We start from the raw sequence: 20665 nt of genomic DNA on the forward strand, positions 1-20665 counted from the left end.
CCCACCAAAAATAAAATGAAGATTAAAAAAAATTAAAGGAGCAAAATTGCTTTTGGTGACAAGGTATTAAAAACTAGGTCAAGGTCAAGAGCAAGAGCACAGTGGGGAGGGCGTTTGCCTAACACATAGCTGACCCAGGTTCTATCCCTGGGATCCCATAAAGTCCCCTGTGCCTACCAGGTATAATTTCTGAGCAGAGTTAGGAGTAACTCCTGAGCACTTCCAGGTGTGGCTCAAAAGCAAACAAATAAACAAACAAATATATATGCCACGGGCTCCTAATGGAGTCACTTGTGTTGTATTCCTGAAATTCCTGACAAATACAAGTTTATTTGCTATCGCAAAATAAATGCTGGTGATTTCGCGTTCAGTCCATGCATCAATCAGTATTTAACTGAAATATCTTTACAATAAAAACAAAAATGTCTCTGGGCAATTAGAAATAAAAACCTAACAAACCAAGGCCATTAGGAAAGGTTTCCAAAAAGATTCCTTCTTTGGATTCTTTCATGGCAGATTCACTGGTCAAAAGTTTGAGTTTACTGGAATCAGCAGTACTGATGCAGCCAGTAAGAGGTTCTGCAAATTCTTTATGGATTGGTGTTCACTTGGGCTTTGGGAAACAGCCTTTTTCCCCCGCTGCAGCTTCCAGTCCAGGGAGAGAGAACAATTCTTGGGTCTGGATTTTATTGATGCCTATATGTGTACATGAATGTACATCTATGTCTGTATGCACACATCATTGAGGATCATTTTCTAAATCTACTTAGTCCAGATTCTAAAAGGGATCTTAGATCTTGGATCTTTCTCTCTCAATCATCTCAACATTCTTTCCCAAATTGTTGCAATACTGCCCCCTAGGTGCGACTGGGGGCATCTTTTTTTTTTTTTTTTTTGCTCACTTCAAGCTGATTAAGATTTCTGAAGTGGGGGGGGGGACACAGAAAATACTTTTATTTTTCTCTTTGGTGGAGCTTAAATGAGTTCGGGACCTCCAGAATACAATCTAGTTAAGTCCCCACAAGTTGCCTCACTGGCAGAATAATTTCAAGAGTTGAATTGAACTTAATGGAAAATAAAAACCCAGCCAAGAACGTAAGGTAGAAACGTCCATTGTCTTTCATAGAAATGACAAACTAGGTAGGCTCTTGTACTCTGCACCAGTCTCACCCTTGAGAAGAAAATCCCTTAGTCATACCAACTCTGAGGAACCTTTTAGGAAGGTCCAATAGTCAGGTAATGACTTAGGAAAATAAAACTTGAGCTATTTGGCTTTCATTGCTCGCGAGGCTGGAGTAAGAAGGCTTCGGCTAACCTCTGGTCACTCAAGCTAAGAATCTCTGCATAGGGGGGTTTGACAAAGGGCACAGACAGCTGGGCAGGCACAGGATGACTATGGGAGAGAATGTGTGGGGCCAGTGCCCAAGTGACCCAGGCCCTAGCCACAGAAACTCCCCAAACACAGAAGCTGGCTGCTTAGAAGGCTGATGGTAGAACAGAAACAAGCAGCTCTACTTTCCATTTGTCCATCCCAATATCTGTGCCTGGCTGAGCAGGGAAGGGCACTGGGCAAGAGAGAAAGAGACAGATAGGAAAACCCCAGCCAAGCTCAGCCATTTTAAAAGCATCCTAGGGCTGGAGTGATAGTACAATATGGGTTAGTATTTTGCCTTGTACACGGAAAACTTAAGTTTGATCCCCAGCAACCCACAGGGTCCCTGTAGCACCGCTAGGAGTGACCTCTGAGTGCAGTCAGAAGTACCCTTGAGTGCCACTAGGTATGGCCCCCCAAAAAAACAAAAAATAAATAAAAGCATTCTAGTAATGCATCTGCCTTCACATCACTTAGGGCAGCCTTAACAAAGCTCCCACCTCCAGGAGCATAAAAGTACTTTACAGCATAAAAGTATTTATCAGCATACAAGTACCCAGCAGCAAAGAAAGTACTTAGCAATATAAAAGCATAAAAATATGCTGCATACTTAGCAGCATAAAAATACTTGGCAGCATAGAAGTACTCATAACATAAAAGCATCTAAGAGCATAAAAGTACTTAGTCTCATAAAAGTAGCCAATAGCACAAAAGTACTTAGCAACATAAAAATACTCAGCAGCATAAAAGTGCCCAGGACAATAAAAGCTCCTAACAATCTAAAAGCATTTGTCTTGCAAATGGCCAACCCTGGTTTGATCCCTGGCATCTTACATGGTCCGCCAGGGCCTGCCAGGAGTGATTTCTAACCACAGAGCCAGGAGTAATCCTGAAGGCTGCTGGGTGTGGCCCAAAAACAAAACAAACAAAAAATAAAAGTACTTAGCAGCACAAAAGTACCTAGTAGCATAAAACTAACTAGAAGCATTAAAGTACCCAACAGGACAAAAACACTTACCAGCACAAAAATAAGGCATTTCCCACAGGCATGCGTGATCCATGGCACACACTGAAGTGTGTAACTCAAGTGGGGAACGGCATGACACTCACCATCATCCCGGCCGGACTGGAAGCTGGTGCCCCTCTTGAGGGACGCAGTCTGGCTCAGGTGACTGAGCATGGATGGACAGGGCCGCATGTCACTGTCGAGGTCCAGCATGGGGCTATGAAGGCTGGGGGTGCCTGCAGAGAGAAAATATATCTCTCACAGGGTGGACCCAGTGCACCCCTTCTCTCGTTGACCTCTCCCAAGTGCCCTGTCTCTTGGGCCAGAGAGATCAAGCCCATTTCCCCCCAGCACTCTTCAAAGTCCCCTGCACCAAATATAAAGGTTCACCCTTCGCTGGCCGAGCTGGGTGTCACAGATGTGTGAAGGATGGGTATGGAGCTTCTGCAGGGCTTTGATAAGAATTTTTCTGATTAAAGAAACTGATGATGTGGGCCCGGAGAGATAGCACAGTGGCGTTTGCCTTGCAAGCAGCCAATCCAGGACCAGAGGTGACTGGTTCGAATCCCAAAGGTGGCTGGTTCGAATCCCGGTGTCCCATATGGTCCCCCGTGCCTGCCAGCAGCTATTTCTGAGCAGACAGCCAGGAGTAACCCCTGAGCAACGCCAGGTGTGGCCCAAAAACCAAAAAAAAAAAAAAAAAGAAAAGAAAAGAAAAGAAACTGATGATGTAGGACACTTTCCTTCAAAGTTTATTTATGCATTACCAGTTGAACCCAGAAACATCAATATTAACTCATCAGTTTTCTAGAGTACTTGAAAAAGAACTACAAAGGAAGTTGAACTTAACATAATCCTAAAAATGTCCCTAAATTTACATTTATGAGGGCAGGTTCTAGAGGATGTTAGTGGCTGTGATTTGTCTTTGTTTTCGGCTTTGGGGCCCAAATGCTCAGGGATCACTCGTGGTAGTGTCTGGGCTGATAAGCAATGGCAGATTTCCAAGCCAGAGCTGGCCGAGTGCAAAGGCTAGAGCCCCTAAATTTGAATCTCTCCAGACCCCGGCGGTGTAATGGAAAAGAGGAAAAGTAGCACCTACTTCCCCCAAGATACACCGTAAAACATTCCTACACGACAGTCATCACTAGAAAAGACCCCCAAACCCAAATGGTGTGATTACAACTTCCAGACCATCAGACAGGTTGGGCACTGAAATGAATCCTGAATTGTGAAACTGTGAAGCTATTATTTTGCTCCCCAAAAGGCAACTGTGTGGGCAACAGGCTTCGCTCAGAGACGCGAGTGTCATTTTCTGTATCGGGAAAAGAAAATCTTGATTAGAACTAATTTGGTCACTGGCAGTGTTGGGTTACGGATGCACAGTGCCCCTCCATAAATCAGAACAGGGAGGTGCCCCTGAAACAAGCAACATCTGGAAAACATCTGGAAGATGCTGCGCTTCTGCTGTGTGGCCAGAAGATGGTGCTTTCGCGTCGCTCCCCAACCAGGAACCTTCCAGTCAGGACTTTCCATGGAGTCCCCCTCTCACCAACTCTCAGTTGCTGCCCCAAAAGGCAAAGAAACACCAGGATCTTCAGATGAGTGATTTCCCAGAGAAATCAGAACACTATTTTATTTTTGAAGAGCTCTTCCTCCTCCTCCTCCTTCTCCTCCTCCTCTTCTTCTTCTCTTCCTCCTCCTCTTTTCCTCTTCTTCCTCTTCTCCTCCTCCTCTTCTTCTCTTCCTTCTCCTCCTCCTCCTCTTCTTCTTCTTCATCTATTTATTTCTTTATTTATTTTTATGGTCCCACCTGGTGGCACTCAGGGGTTACTTCTGGCTATGCGCTCAGAAATCGCTCCTGGCTTGGGGGACCATATGGGACACTGGGGGATCAAACCGAAGTCTGCCCTGGGTCAGCAGTATGCAAGACAAACGCCCTACCCTTGTGCCATCTCTCTGGCCCCTTATTTTTGAACACTTCTAATAGCAATGAACAGACTAACAAAACTATTTCACACTTTAGTTGTCAGAAATTATTTCTTCTCAGCACTCAGAAAAACTAATCTAAAGGAGTCTCAATCCCCTTTTCAATTTCCCTCCCATGACTTGGTCTTTCCATCCTCACAAAAGACTCCCAAAGAGGAAGTGACCCTGACTAAATAGACAAAGAAAAAAAGAAAATAAAAGAATTCCTTGTGACATAAAATGGAGAAAATACTTACTAATACCCTCAAGGAAAAATCCTTTTCCTGATCTAGTTTATGCCCCAATGTGAGACTGGGGTTTCTCCATGTGAGAGATATTCTTTCTTCAGGACACGAGGTCAGGGTGGCTCAATCCCTCATACACTCTTGTTTGTGCAGGGAATATGCCCATTAAAATACAGGTACTTAGTACTAGGTCCTGAAAACCCTAAAGTGTCCCGTGAGACAATATTCAAGCAGATATGGACGGGCATCACTGACAGTTTGCAGGTGACTTAAAAGTAAATATATATTTTTGCTTTGGTCTCTCCTGATTTCTGCAGTGTGAGCTAGACGGAGGCCCTTTGTTTTCTGGCATCTTCTTTCACATTTAGAGTAGACTTTCTGAAGACAGAACCTATCCCTAGGCTATGTTTCTAGATGGAAAGAAAATAAACTGCAAATGCCATTTATCAAACGGAAAGAACTGCCTTGTTGAAAAGTTTTAACATTCTGCCTTTCTTTGAGCAAATACTTAAAAAAAAATGTTCTCTGTATTTGAAATTGGGACAAAGATTAATTCTACCCAAGATTTATGGGGCACTACTTTGAGCTCTGGAAGAGAAAGTGAAGGCCCAAGCTTCACTACTTATAAAAACCATGGCCCAAAGCCACATGACTGAAAAAGGCTCATTTAGCTGTAAAATCCTGACTCTCCGATACAAGGTTTGAACCGAAGCTGAGGAGAAAATGAGAAATGTATTTATTCTGCCCACTAGCCCTTCCGATCAGCAGTTATATCTACACATAGAAAAATCTTGCTTTGACAGAGAGCAAATGTGAAAATTAAACCTGAACTAGGAATTGCAATAAGAAAACATAAAAGGGGACTACAAAAAAACTCAGTGAAAACTTTATCAGATTTTATAATATCTGTGATTATAGCAAGTCTGTATCAAAGGCACGAAGCAAATAATCAGTAAGTACACACAAGGGAATGTTGATTAGAGCAAAAAAATTTTTTATAAATATAAAAAACTATCAAGACTATCTGAAGAATAACCATCTCAGGGAAAAATTACTCTGGGCATAAAATTGCAGGTATGAATTCCAAATCAGAGCAACTGAAAAAAGTGGTTCTAGTTCTCAATGGTGTTGGTTAAGAAAAATCCTAATTCTGAAATGAAGGAAATAGCTGGTATGTAGCTATGTTTCCTAAATCCCATAAATGGCGCCTGAGTTTCTATTTTGCCATTACCTGACATCATGATGTCTCCTACGGAAAGCCAGAAGAGACATAAGAAAAAAAATCATTCAAACACTTAAAATTCATCGTGGAGGAATTGTAAGTCTTCATCACAAACATCCAGGAATCAAGAGTATGTTTGCCTATGCCTCCAACATCCCACAGGCCAGCAAGCTCTTTCAAACAGAACCTTTTCCTAATTGTGAGCACACTGGAGACACAGAAAGGCTTATAAACAAACATCAACAGAGAAAAGTCACTTTTGGAATAAAACAGATAGCCTAGCCACTTTGTTTTAGAAGAGAGAGAGAAAAAAAAAGGATGGCTTTTCAGCGACTGTGGCAGTTATTTTCTGCAGGGCACTAATAAAACAATTTCAGTTGGGGCCCCCCAAAGAAGGAGGACTGCCGTGTGGAAATACGTCGTAAATGTATTACTTTGCTAAAAGAAAATAAACTATCAATCTTTCACAAAGTGCTATTAACAAGTTAAAACGCTTGCCATTTCTCCCCTGTGATGGGACAGGATGCTTTCTGCTAGATTTAAACGAAAAGAGAGAGAGAGAGAGAGAGAGAGAGAGAGAGAGAGAGAGAGAGAGAGAGAGAGAGAGAGAGAGAGAGAGAAGAAAAAACTTCAGTTCTGTGCCTGTGTACAGATCTTAAGGTTCTCTGAAAGGTGCAAAAGGTTAAGGAAAAGAAAGAGAAGGAGAGGTGAGGAGGGGAGAGGAGGTAAGGAAGGGAGAGAAGAGGAGAGAAGGGGAGAAGGCAGGAGAGGAGGGGAGGGGATAAGAAGGAAGAGGATGGACTGGACAGGAGAGGGCAGGAGGGGAGAGAAGAGGTGAAAGTGAAAGGAGAGAAGAGAGGAGGAGAGGAGGGGAGAGGAAGGGAGGGAGGGAAGGGGAGAAGGGAGGGGAGAGAGAAGAGAGAAGAGGGGAGAGTAAAGGAGAAGAGAGGAAAGGAGAGGAGAGGAGGGAAGGGGAGAGAAGAGAGGGGAGGAGGAGGAGAGGTGAGGGGTGGTGAGGGGAGGAGAGGAGAAAGGGGGAGAGAAAAGGAGAAGAGAGTAAAGGATAGAAGAGCAGGGAAGGGGAGAGAAAAGAGGGGAGGAGGAGGAAGAGAGGGGAGGGGAGGGGAGGGGAAGGGAAGGTAGGAGAGGGGAAGAAAGGAGAAAGGAGGAGAGGAAAGAAGTAGGAAAGGGGAAGAAGGGCAGGGCAGGGTACTGCATGGCCAGAAGTCTTTTAAACAGCCAATGCCACCCGCAGGTTCTTTCCACCTGGAGATCTGAGCAAGACCAGAGGGAAACAAACCCTTCTGGGCCAAACTGTGCATGTGGCCCCGTTTTCAGTGGAAGTGGCCGGTGTTTGTTTAACCAGTGGACATCAGACAGGACAGGACTCTCGCTCCGGGGCAGCTGCAGCTGTGTGGGCGTCACACATCCTCCAGCAGCGCGGGGGGCCTGGTCCAGGGCCCCCACTTCCTTACAGCCCCCTCCCTGTACCTTGGAACACATCCCCAGGCACAGAGGGCCTGGTCCCTGCTGCCACCTTCGCACACCCACCCATGGCTGCTTGTTGATCAAACGCAGAGCCAGGCCAGACACCAAGGCGGGTGGGACTGGGGGTGCCTGCCTAGCATCCCCGCACAAGGCAATGTCACCTCACCAGCAGGGTCCTGTGTCTGCCGATCAGAATAGTGGCCTTTGATCTGAGGATTGATTCTCTTTCCAGTTCCTTCCTTTCCCCGGGACACCATCCTCAGGACCAAGGGGTCACCCCTTGGAAACCCATGGGACAGACCTCAGCCATGCACACACACACACACACACACACACACCCATCACCCATTGGAAACCCATGGCACAGACCTCAGCCATGCTCACACACACACACACACAAATGCATATTCTGAGGGTGTCCGGGCACCCATCTGGATGTGGTCACTTAATATCGGCCAGAAATAAGCTAAGGACATGAAACGCCACTGGCTGGAGGGTACCTGGGCGATGGTAGCTAGGTGAAGCCTTTCTGTGTTTCTTGGTAATTAAGTGGTGATCAAGTTGAAGAGGTGAATAATCTTCATGCAATGCGGCTTTGACTTAAGTTCTGCATGATTTTGTTTCTGCTGTTTTGTTTTTGTTTTTGCACTGACGGTTAGAATTAAAGAGAGAAAATGGGACCAGGACTATTCCAAAAGCAGCTGGACAGAATTTAAACATGAGCAATAATGACAGTTTAAAAGTGAGCAGGTAATACTGGCACTTGGGATGTGCGAAGACTCATGCTTGAGATTTTATATATGTATCTGCAATAGGTAGATATATGTATAAAATCTCAGAATATATAAATATATGTTTATTCTGATTAAGGGCAGGACATGAAATGACCCCCAGGAACAAGAAAGGCTTCTCTCCTCTAGATGTGCAGTGACACCCGAACAGTAGGCAAGAAAGAACATTTTGAAGAACAAGCAGCGAAGGCCCAGTTTAGCAGGATCCATTCGAGGTGGCTGGAATTGAGAAGACAGAAGAAGCACCTCCAGACAACTGGCCCCACTCCCCCTACCCGAGAAAGACCCACTATACATATCCCAAAGGCTCCCAAAAAGAACTTCAGATTCACAAGATCTTGGCTACTGGGTTTCAATGTCCGGCTTCAGAGTTGCCTTTGTTTCACTCTGGAAGTGATTTTTTTTTTAATTAGATCAAACAACCAACCTGCAGCCACTGTGCACACACAAATTCTGCATGCAGGAAGTCAACGCTGCCTGTCGGTCAAGACAGACTCCAGAACTTTCTTTGAAAATGCAAGCGGCAGTGTTTGATGAGAAGCACTGAACCTGACACTGGGAGTCCTTGTGGAGAAGGAAATGGAAAGTTCGAGTGTGCTGTCCCCAATTGATAAATGTTACCCTGAGGATCACTTAGGAGGTTTAATTTTTGAAAAGTGGCTCGCTAAGGAGAAGGGAAAGCAGGTCCCCACTTTTACTGAGATATGTCTCTCTTCTTCCCTTCTTTCTTTCCTTTTTCTTCATCCTTTCATTTCCTTCCTTTCCTTTCTCCTTTCTTCCTCCCATCCTTCACTTTCTTTTTTCTTTCCTTCCTCCTTTCTCTTTCCTTCCTTCCTTCTTTCCTTCTTTCCCTTCCTTCCTTCTTTTCCTCCTTCCTTCCTTCTTTCCCTTCCTTCCTTCTTTTCCTCCTTCCTTCCTTCTTTTCCTCCTTCCTTTCCTCCTTCCTTCCTTCCTTCCTTCCTTCCTTCCTTCCTTCCTTCCTTCCTTCCTTCCTTCCTTCCTTCCTTCCTTCCTTCCTTCCTTCCTTCCTTCCTTCTTCCTTCCTTCACTATAAACATACAGGAGTGTTTTTCTTCTACCTCCCTCCTGATTCTACTTCCTCCAACATGTCTCTTACCATTTTTAAATCTCTTTTTTTAATGTCCAAGCAAGTCGGTACAATCCTCAGGGCATTTTACTTCTTAAAACAAAACACAGCAACACAAAACCAGCATCTGTAGTCACAACCAGCTCAAGAACAAATGTGTGGTGAGGTAGTGGGCCGGGGTTCTCCAGATGCCAAACCACCACTGACCAGCGCTTCTGAGTAACTTTCTTGGTTTTCGACCAACTTCACAGGTTAGGGTGACCAAGCAAGGCCCCCTTGTTCAAATTTCCTCTCTGGAAACTCTTCCTCAGAGAACCTTCCTAGCACACCCCCCTGATAACTGGACAGCAACCCCCATGGGCTTCTAACCACTGGATTTACAAATGCAGCCCCCATCCCCCAGTTGTGCTGTCCCACCAGCCATGGAACCACTTTGAGGTCCCAAAGAACACAAAATGAGGAGGCTTCCATCCTCCCGAAAGACCGTGGCATATTTAATCAGATTAGGGTGACCCTCCTACCCCAACTTTAATTTTAGGTGATGTAAGTCACGTCCAGAAAGGTCATGGCTGTAGTTTTAAAGATTGCAGAAAAATATGACATCTAAGCTGTGACCATTCATAAAATTGTACATAAACGGTAAAGCCTTAATTTATGCCTCGGTTTTATGAGCTAGGGCTGTAAACACAGACTTTGTATATCCTGAGGTCACTGGGTAAATATAAACACTTTTTATGTTTTTCAGCAAGTCGTTAATAATATGTGGGGATATGTGGACTCGCCAGAGAGGGAGTATCTGTCTGGCACATTTTTGTTCCCCCCCTTTTCTTTGGTGCAAATTTGCACCGTGGACGGTTGGGAACAAGCCCTTCAGAGGGGACTCAACAGTTGTTCATTTTCAGAAGGGATCTGAGGGGCCGGAGAGATAGCACAGTGGGGAGGGTGTTTGCCTTGCATGCAGTCAACCCAAGTTCAATTCCAGGCATCCCATATGGTCCCTTGAGACCCACCAGGACTGATTCCTAAGCACAGCCAGGAGTTACCCACCTCCCCGAAAACCAAACCAATCCCCCCCCCAAGAAAAAGACAAAAAGCATCTGAGTCACAAATAAACATCTTCCCTGCTGCTGTGGACATTTTTTCAGTTTGTTTTTGTTTCTGTTTATGGGACACATCCAGTGATGCTCAAGAGTTACTCCTGGCCCTGAGGTCAGGGATCACACCTGGCAGATTCAGGGGACCATATGAAATACTGGGGATCGAACCCAGTGCCAGGCAAACACACTCCCTGCTTGTGCTATTACTCCAGCCCCTCTGCCCATTTCATCTAGACTTTGTCTCTCAAGCCACCCCCTATCACCCTATCGAATACACCCCTTTTGCGGCGTCTTAGTGGAACTGATGAGCTTGGCTGGGTCCCTATCACAGGCCGACACCTCCTCAGAGTCAGCAGAAGCGAGCAGGTGGCTTCAAGAATTCCACACACCTTCAGAACAAAGAGCTGTGCCTTTGAAGGCTCCCATGTTTGAGCGTGTCTATAGGGGAGGTGGTGAACAAGGGGTCTTCCTGGTAGGAAACCGGAAGCCTGTGGAGCTGGGAAAGGGGGGGGGGGGGCTCTGGTTTGGACCGATTTCACAGGACCCTGCAGGGAAGAAGGACATGGCTCCGAAGGTGGTAGAAGTTTCCCCACAGGCAGCCACAATTGACCACTCTGGGCCACAGGGAAGCAAATCCCGTCGCAGAAAAACAACAGGACTCTGATCTAGGATTTGAGCTTTCCAGAGAAGCTCTTGCAAATGGTCCTTTTCTGCTCCTGGAACCTCCCCATCCATCTCTGCCTCCCCTTTGGAGCAAGTAAAATATATAAATAAATATATAAATGAATAAGCTAGCGAGGCTGGCCTTGGTAGATGGAGGAATATCTGGAGATAAGTGAAAGCGGATGTTTCAGGGCCAGCCTGGGCTCTGGGTTCCCCCCCTCCCCAGTACTGACAATCCTGCCTTCCCCAGTCTATGAGGACCATGTCCATTAGTCACATAAAAACTGGAACCCAGAGTAAGATTTCATGTAGCATTATCCACAGAACCACCAACCCCATGGCCCATCGCTGCTTACATATCCTCCTTATACAAAAGAATCTTTCTCAGAAAAGATAGCATGGGGGGAGGTGGGGCTGCTGTCTTTGAAAACCTATCACCATCTTTGCTCATAAAAATTTCTCCCAAGACCGCAAGACTAAATACAATTAACATTTTTCCCCAACCCCTCGTAGGACTTGAAGACTTAAAAAAAAAAAGAAATAGATTTATATGTTAATTATCTTTCTTAAATTCATGCACAAAGACCCCCTTTACTTGAAAAGACACCAACAGAGAAAGAGACCTTTTCTGAAATATTTATAGTCCATCTATTTAACATTGGATTTAATTTCACAAGTCTCTCTCTCTGTCTCTCATTATTTTCATAGGTGGTGGCTGGGGAGGTACCACTTCATGAGGACAGTTCCCTTTCTTCGTATCCAAAGACTTAAGGACAGGGTGCAGGTGAAGGCCGTTCCTGACACACCCTACTAACAGGTGAGACGGATTTCAAGTCATCTGTGGACTGAGATTCTTCCAGCTCTAAGGAGTCGCCATGGTGAGAAACACTCATAAGGGAGACTTCAGAAATGTCTGCCCTTTCTTCCTCCCATGAATATGCTAAAGAATTAGGACACACACAAATACTGACTGACTGGTTGTGTGAGATATGAAGACATCCAAAAAGTGAATACATTTAGCTAGAGATTTAGTTGAAGAGGGGCGGAAAGGGGTGAGCTAAGAGCTCTTTCAATTTTTAATTACTGGAATTTTTAATTTTTAATTATTGGAATAATAGCTGAAATAATTCCTGTACTGGAACACTAGCACCCACAAGACCCACGGAGGTCTTGTATTTGTCCTTTTATCCTGCCACAATCCAGAGACTTCACATTAACTTCCTCTTCTCTTTTTGGTATGTAAAGACCCTCTTAGTTAAGCATTAATAAATATTTGCCTGTTATCTGCTCTTCCTCCTAGTGGATTGTCTCCAGCAATAAATACTGTATGTGGGGGACAGTCAGGACCCTTGGTCCACAAGGCTGGGATCCCTCTGGCCTCCTGCTTTTCTCTCTCTTGTCTGTCCTGTTTTCTTAATCCACTGGATGTCCCTGCTTCAGGTCCATTCACCCAGGGCTGGACTCTGGCAGGGTTGGGTGGGGGTCACAAGATATAACCTCTGATCGCTATCAGCCAAGTTTAAATAATTTGTCTTTTTTTTTTTTTTTGGACCACACCCGATGATGCTCAGGGGTAACTCCTGGCTATGCACTCAGAAATCGCTCCTGGCTTAGAGGACCATATGGGATACCGGGGATCAAACCAAGGTCAGTCCTGGGTCAGCCGCGTGCAAGGCAAACCCCCTACCGCTGTGCTATCGCTCTGGCCCCTCAAGTCTTTTATACTAAATCTACTCTCACATTTCCACCTGGATAAGCTATATGACTTGCATAGGTACAGAGTAGTATAGATCAGAGAGCCGCCACTTATCTTTGGATACACATACGGACATGAAGGACAAATGCCAAGAGGGCTGTCTCACTCCTGGGTAATTCTACAAGTTTTAGAGACCGCACAGACCATCTAGAGTTCAACTATTTTTCTGAGCACTGTGTCAGTGAAAAACCAAGGCGTCAAGAACTGCAAGATGATTCTGGAGAGACGAAATTCCTTCTGAACAGCAGAGTGAACGGCAATGCTAATGCCCTGAATCAACATTTAAGGACTGATGGCTTGGCCCAGAGTTGACAGTTATGAGAACGAGGGTGTATGAACAAAGATTATTACAGGCTCCTTCCTGCTTGGATTAAATATACTTGGACTTCTCTGAAATCAAAGAACCAGCTTCCAATTAAAAGGCCCGTCGGGGTAGTTTAGATCTGCGCTGTTTGCCAATGTCGAAAGAAGACACCTTCTTCTTTCTAGCCTGTTCTCTGGACTGTCCAAAGAAAATGAAATTGAAATTGAATCTATAAATATTTGACTAATAAAGTCAAGACATTTACGCTGTGTTGTCATGAAATGCCGAGTACAAGGCCAGCAGAGAGCTGTGGGTTGTTATGGCTGAAGTTCTTCATCCCAAGGAGCAGCCAGTGACAGTCTCTTCGGAGAAAGCTCATCACTGACAAATGGGCCCATCTGCCTACCGTTCTTTTCACAACCTCACTATGATGAGTGAGTTCTACTTGGTGTGGAGTGAATGAAAGGGAGAAAATTCCAGCTCCACACCAAATGGTTGTTATTTCCACCCAGAAATGCTGGTTTGAAGCGATTCTGGATAAACACGATCGCACAAGAAAGATGGTGGTGGTGCAGGGACCCAGCTGGTAAAGAGGTGTCTTTGAGGCTGAACCACAGAGTCTCCAAGACGTCCAGAATGGACATGACAATACCAAGGGGATGAAGGTTCCTGAACTTCTCCTGTGTCAGGTTATGTCGATGCTGTCTTCATTTCTCTCTTGTCTCTCTCTCTCTCTCTCTCTCTCTCTCTCTCTCTCTCTCTCTCTCTCTCTCTCTCTCTCTCTCTCTCTCTCTCTCCTCTCTCTCTCTCCTCTCTCTCTCTCTCTCTCCTCTCTCTCTCCTCTCTCTCTCTCTCTCTCACACACACACACACACACACTCTCTCTCTCTCCAACAATTCTCACAACCACCATGAATGGTCTGATCGTGCTTTAGAGGGTCATTTGGAAAAGTCATGCCAATCCCCATATCTATGTTAACTGGAGACCAAACCCATCCTGTTAATCAGCTACAGGAGGGAGGAGCTGGGGGACAATAGGAGGTGGATTTATTGAGCACCTAAAATACTCTTTCACCCCTCTTTATCCAGGGAATTGATATATAGAGTCAATGGAAATGTGACCATCTCTGAGAAAATTTCTGGTACCTGTTTTTGGGAGGACAGTGTTGAGACTACAACCAACTATGCTCAAGACTCAGGGTTCATTACTGGTAGTGCCCAGGGTCCCTAAGTGGTGTTTGGGGTAGAACAGGGGTTGGTTACAGGCAAGGTAGAACTTTAACCCTTGTAAAAGTGCTCTCTGGACTCTGGAACCTTACTACTATTCTTTTTGGTTGGTTGCAGTTCCAAGGGTTGAATTCAGGGCCTTGAGTACTCAAAGTATGTAGTTCCCTGCCCCTGGCATCCTTGTCCCCCAGATACAAATATTCTCATAGATAAGCAAAAGTGATTTCACTAAACACATGAGGGTTCAAAATGCATGTTTGGACCAGAACTCAAACTCCATGAGGTCAGAGATTCAGGTGCTCCCTAACACCATGTCTGCATCTGTCTCCTGAACCCTCCCACCCATGAACCCCATAGCACTCCAGTACCCAGGAAAGTCCACCAAGCAGACCACACTCAGCCTCTACCTATTAATTCTTCAACAATGAACGGTTTGATCTGGGAACCCCATGGGTTCTAACCATTCCTTGAAGTCAACTGTGAGTTCAGATTCCTGCCTTGGACCATGCTGAGCTCCAAGGGCTGTTCTGTGGGGGATTCCAGAACCCCCTACCCCAGCCAGGCAGGTGCAAGACCCTGAAACACATATGCAAAAGGCATAGAGGAGTGTGGAGGGCTATGGTAGGTGAGCTAGGACCTACAGTCTCCATAGAGAAGGAGGAGAAGAGGACAAGAGGGGGAATCCACCCATGGGGAGAAGAATGCATGATCCAGGAGGTCTCTGAAGGTCACCCTAGCTGCCACACCCTGTCCATCAGCCTCTGTCACTTCCCCTTAACTCAACTGTAAGACAATTAAAGGCATTATCAGTGATAAAGCACTATTTGGGTTTTCCTAAGGATCAGAGATAGGAAGAAGAGAATCCCAGATACAAAGTCTTCAAATCCCAGCCAACTAGTTCATGGCCAGACTATGCTCTAAATAAGAGACCTCTCCAGTACCTCCCCATTTTCCAGGGCTACATGCTCCTCCCAAGAGTATAATACAATGGATGCTAGAACTTTCATCCGGCACCAAGGTTCCCTCTGCCTCCCAGCAGCCTCCACACTGGAACATTCTAGACCTCAGGTCAGTGCTCGCTTCTCTTGGCCCTGGGGGACCTCACGCAGACTTGCCTTTGAGATCTTGCACATAGCTCTCTTTGCAGTTGTACATGAGCTTGAGCATCCAGCGGTGTTGCGCCCCGATGCACTGCCACGCGGGGTCCCCGGGGGCGTGGAGGTCCGATAGGTACCTGCAAAAGCAAGGCACAGGCTGACCAAAGAGCAGGCGGCTCGGGACAGTGATCGGGAAGGGGTAGGGAAGGACAAAAGGCGAAGTATTGGGGTTTGGACTCCCCAAACAGTGGAGATTGATAACATTAGCACCCATGGAAGCACCTGTCAACTTTGTTATGTGATGGTTCAGACTACAAGAAATTCGCTGATTTATTTTGATGCCATGAAAATGGGGACACACACACACCAGCATAGAGCTCGTAATGACCCTATGCACTTTGAGGCCATCTGGGGGTTCCCATTTGTTTCCCAGTGTTCCTTTCTATTTAGCTCCTGGTTAAGGCATCACAGGCGGACAGGCGCCAACTGAAAATGTCAAGAGAATATTTGTGAAATTGTAGAGGAATGTTGCCCCCCCTTCTTTCTTCTTCTTTTTTGGGTCTTAAACAGGCCGCTAGGGGGCAGTGCGGCACCAGGTTTCACCCCCATCTACACCAGCGCCTGGGACACTTTGGTGACACTGGGTCCTTCCCCCTGAAATCAACTCAATTCGTGACCCATGAACTATTTCTCCAGAAAACACAACATAGATGCGTATCTTTCGCTTTAGAAATGTTCGCTTCCCTTAGTAGCCAAAGTGGCCTTTGCACCCCAGATATTCAGACTTCAACGGGGAACTGAAACCTGTTTCCAAGTATCTGTCCCTGGGACCAGAGTCACAGGTAAGGAGCTGCCTTGCCCTGCACGTGGCAGAATCAGGGTTTGATCCCCAGCATCCCACAGGGTACCCCAAGCACCACCAAGATTGATTCCTGAGTGCAGAGCCAGGAGTAATCCGTAAGCACTGCCCAGCGTGGTTAAAACCCAAACCCAAGCCCAAGCAGTCGACAAACAAAAGTGTCTGCCATATTTGATTTAAGAATTAGCCATCAATCCTCAAGATAAATACAAAATTCAATACAATTTCAATCAACTCCAAATGAACATATTGTTTTACGATACTGTCATGCTGTAAGCTGTCTGTAAGGGCCAAGCGGTTTTTGTTCATTGGTGTCATAGTGCTTTTTACAAGCAGCCAGTGCCAGATGAACTGCAATCACTGGGGCGGGCTAGATCTCCACCCACCCCTCACCCGGCCCCCTGGGTCCCCTTGCCCCCACTCGCAGACTCTGAGCCCCAAGAAGCTCCCTGCCAGAGAAATGCCTCTATATGTAGCACATGAGCAATACCGAAAAATTTGAGAAAAATGGGAGATGACATCGAGGAAGCCTTCCTCTTGACCCTGACCTCCTCCAGAGCCAGTGGAGTCAGCCTGGCTTCCCACGAGAAGAGGGCGTCTAGGAATCCTGCAAAAGGCACCCCTGGAGGCAGTCTCCCCAGTTCCCTGCACGCAGGGCCAGAGAACTGGCCTTTAATTCACTAAGGGGACAGACGTGAAGAGTCCTCTGTTGTGTCTGCGGAGAATGAATAGAGAGATTCTCAGCATCCCAGAAAAAGGAAGAAACCGAACCTGCGGCAGAAAATGTGGAACTGGGAATTCCTTCCTTCTCCAGCCTTGCAGCAAGGGTCCAAGTCTTCTCTTTTACTGTCTCTTTACTGTCTTTTACTGTTTTAGTGTCTACAGGTGCCACTTTTTCTGAAGTCACTTTTTAGTTTTTTGGGGTTTTTTTTTGGGAGGGGGGGACTTGGGCCACACCCATTTGATGCTCAGGGGTTACTCCTGGCTAAGGGCTCAGAAATTGCCCCTGGCTTGGGGGGACCAAATGGGACGCCGGGGGATCGAACCGCAGTCCTTCCTTGGCTAGCGCTTGCAAGGTAGACACCTTACCTCTAGCGCCACCTCGCCGGCCCCCTGAAGTCACTTTTTAAAAACCCAAACTGTCATTTGATGCTGTGGGCTGAACATTAAATTCCTTAGACAAGCTTGATATCTGCCATGTTTTCTCCCAGGACTCCTAGGACACCCACACACCTGGCATCAGGAGTAAAATGAAGGCAGTACAGAAAGTGGGAGAAGGCAGTGAGGACAGGGAGATGTGTGACAGGGAGTTGGGAAAGGATTACTCGGGACAAGAACTGGACAGATGGAAAGTGATAATAGGCAGAGAAAAAAGGAAAGATAGAGTGAGGAAAAGAGAATGAGAGACAGAGAAGAAAAATGCCTGTCCCAGAGGCAGGGAGGGAGAATTCAGGGAGGCAAGTGGGAAGAAAACTGGGGACACTGGTGGCAGGAAATCCACCCTGGTGAAGGGTGTTGGACATTGCTTGACTGAAACTCAACCAGGAACAACTTTGTAACTGAAAAAAAATACCCCAACTGTATTATGAAGACTTTTGTAACCATGGAGTTTAAATAATTTTTTGAAAAAATACAATAAAATGAAGGTATTTTCTTTCTGTTCCCTTCTTTTTTTTTTTTTTAAACCACTTCCTCTTCATTTATAAATTTCTAAAAAGAGACACAGATGGATTGTCCAGTCCATTCTGAGGACACTCCTGGAATCTGGCAAGAGACTTTCTGCTCTAAAATGTTTAAATCTGACTGCCTGCATCCTTGCAAACAAACAAACAAACAAACAAACAAAAAAATCACTATCATCCTCTATCTTTTTCATAAGGAGTTCATCAAAAGGGATCTTTTTTCTTTAAAAGGTCAATCTGTTCTCTAGAAATCTTGGTGTTTCCATGCTAAGTTTTGGCTAGCCATATTTTGCTGGATGATTTAAGGCAATTAAGTTTCTTTCTTTCTTTTAGAATGGTGCTTAGAAGTACTGGTTTCTCCTGGACACCTCAATATTTTACAGTAAAACCAGGCCAGGAGTATCTCAAGAAATTTGATGAGAAAATCCTAGAGAAATCGGCTAAGCTAAGGGAGATTTAGGAAGAACACAGAAGTTCAATGAGCACCAAACACAGCCCAGTGAATCCTAGTAACAACACAAAAAGGTAGAACAATCATCTCAAATGGACCCGTGTTGACCTAACTTTCTACCATTCCCTTTGCCTTTGTGATGTAAAAAACAATATGAAATCCATTTGCCAGGGTGCAGGGCAAGCTAGGGTAGTGAGTGGGAGATTGGGAACACTGGTGAAGACAAGGCCACACTGGCAGTGGGACTGGGACTGAAACATTTATTACCTGCAAGGACTGGATTGGGAACAACTTTGGTAAATCATGGTGTTGGAATAAAAATTAGGAGAAAAATAAAAGTCCTGGTTTCACATCAAAGATCCGGGTTCTGACTCCACTAGAGGATCCCAGTGTCAATCCAAGAAGAACACAGAGAACTCAGCTCTCCAGCATCTAACTGCAGGTAGGAGTGGCCCAGCCCACAACAACGCTGGTTAACCCTACCTGGCCTTGGCTACAGGAGACTCTAAAAAGCTGACTCCACTAAAGGATTTTGGTATTTCGTCCCAGAAATACCCAGAGGTATTTCTTCCTCTTAGGGTGATCTGATATTTTTTAAGGAGGGAGAAAGGTGGTATGTGAATTTTGATGGGTATACACTCAATTTTTCACTTTAAAAATGAGAGTCTTTGAATTATTTTCCAACATAACTAGGGAGCGCTTTCTCAAGCACCAGCTTGAGAAAACATACAGGGAACTTTTTTTTTTTTTTGGGCCACACCCGGTAACGCTCAGGGGTTACTCCTGGCTATGTGCTCAGAAGTTGCTCCTGGCTTGGGGGACCATATGGGACACCGGGGGATCGAACCTCGGTCCATCCAAGGCTAGCGCAGGCAAGGCAGGCACCTTTCCTTTAGCGCCACCGCCCGGCCCCTACAGGGAACTTTAATGTCAATTTAGTTTAGTTTTTCTGTTTGTTTGTTTAGATTAGTTGTCACACCCAGCAGCACTCCTATGTTCCCCCTAGCTCTACACTCAGAAATCACTCCTGGTAGGCTCGGAGGACCACATGGGATGCCAGGGACAGAACCTGGGTCTGCTGCATGCAAAGCAAACACAGTGCCCGCCCATGTCCAGGGAAAGGAGAGGTTTGGTGAGCTCCAACAATCTTATCACCACTCAGACATCCATGGTGTATTATAGCATTACCGCTCTCCACATGATGGAAAAACTGACTTTGAAAAGGACATCAGGATGGCTGCATTGCTGGCTTCAAGCACTAAGAGGGTGTTAACGATCAGCTGCAACACTGACTGTTCTTGTCTGGTCTCCCTGCTCCAAAGCCAGCAGAAGGCCCCGGGAAAGAGGGGCCATCTCAAGGCCTCCTGTTTCATCCCATCTTTAGGGCCACTATTATCATTAATTTCTGGGCTACACTCAGGACTGTGCACAGGAATGACTACTGGCTTGGGGGAAAAGGACACTGGACCATGTCCAGTTATGGAATCTTCCAAGGCTTGGAGCCTGGGCCTTTGGATATAAAGTAGATGCTTGGTCCACCAAGATCTCTCCCTGGCCCACACCTGACAAAATGGCAGGTAGCAGGTTCGCAACCTCAGAAAGCTCACCTATAGAAATGGTGAGGCACAAAATGGAGACTTCACACACTTAGGAATGTGCAGCCTGAGGCTGGAGGGAGAGGACAGCAGGGAGGGCGCTTGTGTTGCATGTATCTGGCCAGGATTGGATCCCCGGCATCCACATGGTCCTCCAAGCCTGCCTAGAGTGATATCTAAGTACAGAACCAGAAGAAACCCTGAAGTGCAGCTGGTTGTGGGCCCCAAACAAAACAAAGCAAAACAAAAACCTTGTTGGGGATGGAGAGCCAGTTCAGAGGGGAGAGCACCTGATTTGCATACAAGCAACCTGAGTTAGATCCCTGGTGCCCCATATTTTCCCCCAAGCCTATCAGGAATAAGTGCAGAGCCAGGAGTAACCCCTGAACATCATCAGATCAGCCCTCCTTCAGGGTCCTTCAGGGACCCTTCCTGAAGCACTGCTTTCTGTATAAGTAGCCAGAGACTGGGATCTGAGCATTTTCCCATGGCTGGGGCTGGTTCTGGAGCCCTCAGAGAAACGTTAACTAATTACCTGCCAGTTGCCATGTCAGACCCTTAGCATGTCCTTACTTCTCCTGGCCACCCTTGAGGCATGGACAATGATAAGAGCATGTCATGAGGACAGACTTAAAAGCTGAGAAAGAATTTAACCAAGTACCTGGAATGACAGACTTTTCATGAAAAGTCCTTTCTTCCTGGAAAATCGACTCAGGATAGAGCACTGGCTTGGGACAGATGGGGGAGATGCACAGACT

The 20665-nt window shown here is 45.9% G+C and overlaps 1 protein-coding gene across 1 annotated transcript in view; it reads right to left on the minus strand.

Moving 5' to 3' along the window:
• The window catches only part of EXOC2 (exocyst complex component 2), a 729898-nt gene that overhangs the window by 64863 nt on the left and 644370 nt on the right, over positions 1 to 20665 (minus strand). The window contains exons 11-13 of the mRNA XM_049765112.1: positions 15335 to 15457; positions 12387 to 12392; positions 2483 to 2604 (exon numbers count right to left, since the gene is read on the minus strand). Of these exons, the coding sequence (XP_049621069.1) occupies positions 2483 to 2604; positions 12387 to 12392; positions 15335 to 15457 (251 nt within the window). The remainder of the gene's footprint in view (positions 1 to 2482; positions 2605 to 12386; positions 12393 to 15334; positions 15458 to 20665) is intronic.

Source organism: Suncus etruscus, chromosome 18 (genome assembly GCF_024139225.1).
Source record: "Suncus etruscus isolate mSunEtr1 chromosome 18, mSunEtr1.pri.cur, whole genome shotgun sequence".
Taxonomy (NCBI): Eukaryota; Metazoa; Chordata; class Mammalia; order Eulipotyphla; family Soricidae; genus Suncus; species Suncus etruscus.